Source organism: Colobus angolensis, unplaced genomic scaffold (genome assembly GCF_000951035.1).
Source record: "Colobus angolensis palliatus isolate OR3802 unplaced genomic scaffold, Cang.pa_1.0 Scaffold79, whole genome shotgun sequence".
Taxonomy (NCBI): Eukaryota; Metazoa; Chordata; class Mammalia; order Primates; family Cercopithecidae; genus Colobus; species Colobus angolensis.
The window spans coordinates 1223653-1230854 of NW_012121709.1; the positions used below are offsets into that span (position 1 = coordinate 1223653).

The window sequence follows — 7202 nt, forward strand, 5'->3', positions numbered from 1 at the left end:
TAAATAAATAAATAAATAAATAAATAAAGTGGTTGGGGCCAGGCACAATGGCTTATGCCTGTAAACCCAGCACTTTGGGAGGTCGAGGAGGGAGGACTACTTGAGCCCAGGAGTTCAAGTCCATACCAGCCTGGGCAACATAGTGAGGCCCTGTCTCCACAAAAGGTTTGTTGTTGTTGTTGTTGTTTAAGCTGGGTGTGGTGGTGTGTGCCAGTAGTCCCAGCTACTCAAGAGGCTGAGGTGGAAAGATCGCTTGAGCCCAGGAGTTCAAGACTGCAGTAAGCAATGGTTAAGCCATTGCACTCTAGCCAGGGCAACAGAGCAAGATCTTGTCTATAAATAAATAACTAAATAAAGTAGTCAGGAAGGTGTCTCAGATAAGCTGACATTTGGGCAGAGACCTCTGCTAAGTGAGGAAGTGCACCATCAGGATATCTGGGAAGAGCACCTCAAGAAAGGGTCAGAAAGTACAAAGGCCCTGGGGTGGGAATGTGCCTGGCATGCTTGGGAAAGAGCAGAGAGACCAGGGTGGCTCGAGTGGGGTGGGAGAGGGGTGAACACACAGGAAATGAGGTTCAGAGGGTAGGAGGCCAGGTATTACCATGAGCAAAGTGGGAGCTGTAGGGGGAGTGAGAGCAGAGGACAGACGGCATCTGATTCAGGGCTGGGAAAGGCACAGAGGCTTGCATGGCAGTGGGGCCCAGGCCTGCCTTCTGGTCAGAGCAGGTTTTGGGGAGGGCCTGAGGGACTCCTCAGGTCCTGTGCCAGGCTGGGCCCACAAAAAGGCAGAGCTAGGGGTGAAGGCTGGCTCCCCTTCCGGGAGCAGCGGTCGCTTGTCCAGGCAGGAGGATGTTCTCACTGACTCGGAGGAAACAGCATGTCCCACATCAAAAGGGGGCTGGGCGGCTCCCACGCTCAGGGTTCGTGGGAACTCTGCTACCCTGGGTTCTCGCAGGAGGCCTGCAGATAGAGAGAGGCTGGCGACTACCTCGGGACTGTCCCCCAAGCTCATTGATGGGTAAATAAATAGCAGCCCCACCGTGACACCCCACGCACAGTGCTCTTCCCAGGAGCAAGACTGACTTTTGTAATCTAGGGCAATGTGGTGTTTAAGGGGCTCCAGAAATTTTAGGGCAGCTGAGATCTAAATCCTTCCTTTCCTGGAGTACCCTCTGTCTAACTCCTAGGCCAAACATTCAGCAAGAGCAGGGTTACCCACTGGGCCAGACTTTGGGCATTATATAGGCCTAGGGTAGCAAACTGGCTTTACTGATTTATAGAGGCTGCCTGGAGAGCTGTACTGAGGACTCTGCTAAGCTTGAGAGAGTGCTGTGATGGATTAGTGATGTCTGCCACAGGTAGGAGACCAACCAGTGGTGGTATGCATGCTAAATATTTTTCTTTCCACCCATTTTATAGGTAGCTCTGGAGAAAAAAAAAGAGATATTTTCTTCTTATGAGACAGAAAGGAAGAAAGAGGTGTGAGAGAGACCTAGACTTAACTGGTGTGTCTACACTAGAGGTGCTTGAAGAATGGGCAGGGAAGAGGAGAAGCTTGAGGGAAATACCTCTATGCATTCCTATAAAAGTATGGGGAGGGAGGAAGTTAGAGTGGTGAGAGCTGCCCACCTCAGGAAGGTCCTGGAGGATTATGACAGACCCTGAAAAGGGTCAAATGAATACTCAGCGCCCCTTTTCATGGGCACCCCGCCGCAGGGTGCCCGACAAGAAAATCAAGACACCTTCACTCTCATCCCGGTGCCAAATGATGAGCTTTACATGTTTTAACACACTTAACCTTCACAGGACTCTATCCCCATTACAGATGGAGAAACTGAGGCACAGTGCTTTCTTCCCACCTCCACTGACCAGGTCCTGGGGGACCCAGGGTACCTGCCATCCCATCCTGCCTCCCTCGGGAGGTGTGTTCATTGACTTCAGTCATGCCACAGCTCCTCAAGGGGCTCAATCCAGATGTCTGCTCCAGACCTCTCCACAGCCCTCAGAGGGGTCTGGGATGGGAGTCCTGGCCACATGATACTAGCCAGTATAGCTGAGCAGCCACTGAGTGGGGGCGTATGCACTGTACCTGTGTGCATGTGTGATTGTGCATCTGCGTGTGTACGAGTGTGGGCCTCCCAGGCTAAGTGTCTGTGTGTCAGTGTCGGGAGGTGTGGGTCAGAGCATGTGCGCATGTGTCCTCGCGTGCAGTGAGTCAGCGTGTCCTCCCGTGCCCCCATGCATGATGTGAATCAGTACGCATGAGTACTTCCCCACAGGCAGTGCGGAATCGTGTGTCAGTGTGTGGATGGCAGGCTGTTCTGCAGGCTGCAGCGCGCCGGGTGCATGTGAGGGCTGAGCGCACCAAACTCTGGGTTTGCTGCCCACTTTACCCAGCTCCGTGCAGCTGGGGAGAGGGGCGGCAGTGGCAGGTGCGGTACTGGTCTACATGAGCCACTCTCTCTTGTCCATGGAGTGTCCTTCCAGGGGAGAGCTGTGTGTGCTTCTGTGTGTATTTGTGTGTCCCCATGTGTGCACGAGTCTCTGTAGGTGCGGGGAGGTGTTCCCTGGAATATGTGAGTGTGTGTGTATATCTTAATCCATGTATGTTCGTGGGGAGTGTGCCCTGAAGTGTGCCTGTGTGTGTCCATGTATGTGTGCAGGGTGTGCATTCCCTGGTGTGTGCAGTGCGTTCCGCAAGTAGACGGATGGGGAGGGAGGCTCCCTGATATGTGTGTCTGTGTGTGTGCATGTATCTGTGGTATACGTCCTGGGTTGTGTGTGTTTGTGTGTCTGTGTACTTAAACATGTGTGTGTAATGTGTCCCAGGGGGTATGATAAGTCTGTGTGATCTTCTCCACGTCTGTGTGTATATCTGGATCTGTGGATCTGTGTGGATGGTGTGTGCCCTGGGTGTATATGTCTGTGTGTCTGCACCCACTGCAACAGTACCCAAGCCTGCCAAGGGCACCATTTGCTTGAAGATGCTTTCTGGTGCCAACTGTGCCTGCCAAGGACAGGTGACCAGACAGCATTGGACAGGCTGTGACCTGAACAGGCATGTCAAAAGCCAAGGCGGCTGCTGCAGCTCCTTCTCCAGCTGTCACTGCTCCCAGCCCTTCCTGCCCCCTCTCATGGCACATCCCCCAAGGCCTTCAGGCTGCCCCCTAGATTTCAGAACACCCCTCTTCATCAGAACGTATCCAGCCAGGGTTCCATGCCCATCAACAGCAAGACACCAGTTTCCCTGCAAAAACAAGTGCTGAAGCCAGGAGGACTCAGGCAGACACACCGTACACATCACTGCAAGCTCTCCTTCAGTCCTCCCAACGACTCTGTAAGTGAGGTGTTAATATGCCTGTGTTACAGATAAGGTAACTGAGGATCAAGAAGTTAAATGACATGTTCAAGGTTGTCACTACAGCAGTTTTGTGGTTTCCTCTCTAAGATGGAGAGACGTTACACCAGGACTTAGTGCCTGAGAAGCAGACAGGTGAAATTACTCGGCCAGGATTGCACAGCTGACAGTGATGATACCGATGGCTGTGCTTTTAGTATCTGTTAGGTACCAGGAACTGTGCTTGGCCCTTGACACATATAATTTCACGGAATCCTCACAGCAGTCAAAAAAAAAAAAAAAAGGTACCATATTATCCCCATTTTACAGACCACCCCTTACAAGAGATGAGATTGATGTGCTGTGTGTCACCCAACTCATTAGTGGTTGCACTGAGATATGAAAGCAGCTCTGACTGACTCCAAAAGCCAAAGCTCTTTTGAGGGCCAGGAGAAGAGGAGAGTCAGGATACCTTTTCCTAGGGGCTCTTCATTTGAAGAGAGGATAATACCTTGTCACGGAAACTGACATCAGTAAATATTCCAGAAGAGAAAAAAAAAATCACCAAATGCTTTTGAAAACCTGAATTTATCATTGTTAATGATATGTTCTTATGCAGGGCTTGTCAGAGCCTTTAATATGCTCAGATATGTTGTGAATTTCAGAGAGGGAGGCAGTGACGTGTTCCTAACTTACTTGATTCCTGAATCCTTCTTTCCTGGAACATTTTATGGAGATTAATAATGCTACATCTAACAAGCTTTGAGAGATGCTAAAATAGTTACAACACTAGTAGTTGGGTTTCAGGCACAGCGGCCAATGAAAGGAGCCCTCAGAGCCAAAGCGCCCTCTCGAGGGAGGAGCTGACTGTAAGGTAAGGAGGGGTCTGCACTAAAGTCTTAAGGGTGCATCCCTCTGGAACCTGGGCCGAGGTCCTGGCCACCCCCGCCCCATAATAGGATGTCAGAGTAGAAAGAGAGTTTCCTGGAGGTCACTGCAGTTGGCAGAGAGAGAGGTACAAAGAGGCCAGGGTGTGTGCCCAGGAGCCGGAGACAGAAGGCAAGCTAGATCCCCTGACGTGGCGTCGGGGGCTAGAGTCCAGCAGCGGCGTCTCCTCTTCTCCCCGCAGGATCCCAGCGCTCCCGGTGAAGAACTTGAATGGTACCGGGCCGGTCCATCCGGCCCTGGCAGGTGAGGTCTGGCCCGGGGAGGGAAAGAAGGGCGGGGCCCACTAGGAGGCAGCCCGCCTGTCACCTGGTGACCCCGCCCCCGAGATAGGCCGGTGGGCGTGGCACGGAGGAAACGCCCCTTCCAGTGGGCCCAGGACACGGGGTGGGCGTGGCCCGCAGAAGGCCCTTCAGGGGCCTTCAAGGGGCTGAGTGGGTGTGGCCCGAGAGTGCAACCCTCCCACCCACAGGAGGGCCCCGGGATTCCCAGGGCCAATGGTCGGGGGTCTGGGCGGGGATGGCGCCCCGCCCTCTAACCGCGCCCCCCGACCCGCAGGGATGACCGGGATACTGCTGTGCGCGGCCGGGCTGCCTGTGTGCCTGACGCGGGCCCCCAAGCCCATCCTGCACCCGCCGCCAGTGAGCAAGAGCGACGTGAAGCCCGTGCCCGGCGTGCCCGGGGTGTGCCGCAAGACCAAGAAGAAGCACCTTAAAAAGAGTACGCTCTCCGCCCCCTGCCTCACACGAGATGAACCCCACTAAGCCTTGACCACAACTGTGTGACCTCTGGTCTCCAACTTATTCTTAGCATTTACGACCTCACCTCCATTGCCTGATCTCGGCTCCCCTTGCCCTGGCCCCATCTTTCACCGGCTCCTGTTACAGCTAACCTCCAGCAACCCCTGACCTCTGACCCTGACCAACCCTTTCCACCCTGACCCCTGCCCTCTGACCGCTGACCCAGTTCTGAGCCAAGCCTTCAGGGACAGACTCTGGGTACCCTCAAACCCACACCGCTGTGTCCCTGCAGGTAAGAATCCCGAGGATGTGGTTCGAAGATACATGCAGAAGGTGAAAAATCCACCTGATGAGGTGAGGAGGGGGTGGGGGGGCAGGGGGGAGGGCCCTGGCATGGAGGGGGCAGGAACCCTCACCCCTCCTCCTGGGTTCTGGGTGATACAGAGCTCTTCTGGTTTGTTCCTTTCTTCACTTTCTTTATGAGGTTTTTTGATGAATAGAAATGCTTACGTTTAATGGACTCACATTTATCTATCTTTTGGTGATTGAGTTTTTGGGTCATTTTCACCCATATTTTCCACTAAATGTTTTTAAGTTTTGCTTTTGATAGTTAAGCCCTTAATTCACCTGGGGAGTGGTGAGGGAGCCATCTTCCTCTATGACATATCAGAATTCAATATATGGGAAGGGGCTGGGCGCAGTGGCTCATGCTGTAGTCCCAGCTATGTTGGAGGCTGAGGCAGGAGGATCTCCTGAGCCCAGGAGTTCGACTCTGCAGTGAGCTATGATTGCACTGCTGTGCTTCAGCCTGGGCAACAGAGCCTGTCTCTTAATAAAAAATAAAAATAAAATAAAAATAGAAGAAGAAAAGAAAAGAATGTATGGGGCAGAGCGTGTGTCCTGTCTCCATTTGCCAAATGGGTGCCAGAGAGAGTGTGGTCTGCTGCCTATGGTGACCCACCGAGGGGCAGTGCTGACCCAGTAGGTGCCCCGCCCTTCCCAGTCCTCAGTCTCCCCTGCTGCCCACCTGCAGGACTGCACCATCTGCATGGAGCGGCTGGTCACAGCGTCAGGCTATGAGGGCGTGCTTCGACACAAGGGCGTGCGGCCTGAGCTCGTGGGCCGCCTGGGCCGCTGCGGCCACATGTACCACCTGCTGTGCCTCGTGGCCATGTACTCCAATGGCAACAAGGTGGGTTGGGCGGGACAGTGGCTGGGGAGTGGGCAGGGAACGAAGTGGGGTTGGGGGGCCACTGGGAACTCACTGCCAGCCTCCCCTGCCCAGGATGGCAGCCTGCAGTGCCCCACCTGCAAGGCCATCTACGGGGAGAAGACGGGTACGCAGCCGCCTGGGAAGATGGAGTTCCACCTCATCCCCCACTCGCTGCCCGGCTTCCCTGACACCCAGACCATCCGCATCGTCTACGACATCCCCACGGGCATCCAGGTGGACTCCCATTCTGCCTCTCTGGCCCCCAGCCCGCACTCCCCTCCGACTCCTCCAGACGCTCCTCTGCCCTGCCACCACCTGTTCATGGTCTAAATTCCTGCTACTGTCCCTCCTGCAGGGCCCTGAGCACCCCAACCCCGGGAAGAAGTTCACCGCAAGAGGATTCCCTCGCCACTGCTATCTACCCAACAATGAGAAAGGCCGGAAGGTGGGTGCCCAGCCGTGAGGGCACGGGAGATAGGCGCAGCCAGGGGCTCCAGCAACCACTGGCCTGGGCCTGTGGTCCCTATCATCCCCAATCCCTGCTCTCACTTTCCTCCCCAAAGCAGCACCCAAACAGCAGCAACCATGGCCACCGGCTTCACACATCTTACCTCCTTTCCCCAGCCGCTGAGGTCAAGGTCCTGACCCCATTTTATAGACAAAGATGCAAGGCTTCAGAGAGGGCAAGTCACTTGACCGTGGTCACACAGAAACTAAGTGACAGAGCTCGGATTTGAGCCCAGGCAGTCGAAGCTCTCACCACCACCCTACAGGCTGTCTGATTTGACTTTCTGCTTTTCAAGAGCACCAAGAAATCCAGATTTTCATGGGAAATCTCTAGGCTTTTGAATGTTAGTAACTAATTTACAAGTTGCTCTTTAATATAGTGTGGAGTCCAAACTAAATAGAGCAGAGAGCTGCCAGATACTTTCTTCACCCCAGAAAAAAAAACAGGCAGGGCTGGGTG

The 7202-nt window shown here is 54.1% G+C and overlaps 1 protein-coding gene across 1 annotated transcript in view; it reads left to right on the forward strand.

Moving 5' to 3' along the window:
- DTX1 (deltex 1, E3 ubiquitin ligase) overlaps positions 1 to 7202 on the forward strand; it is a 54847-nt gene that overhangs the window by 45151 nt on the left and 2494 nt on the right. Inside the window, exons 3-9 of the mRNA XM_011928730.1 lie at positions 1826 to 1889; positions 4467 to 4528; positions 4841 to 5002; positions 5315 to 5376; positions 6056 to 6214; positions 6308 to 6469; positions 6591 to 6680. Of these exons, the coding sequence (XP_011784120.1) occupies positions 1826 to 1889; positions 4467 to 4528; positions 4841 to 5002; positions 5315 to 5376; positions 6056 to 6214; positions 6308 to 6469; positions 6591 to 6680 (761 nt within the window). The remainder of the gene's footprint in view (positions 1 to 1825; positions 1890 to 4466; positions 4529 to 4840; positions 5003 to 5314; positions 5377 to 6055; positions 6215 to 6307; positions 6470 to 6590; positions 6681 to 7202) is intronic.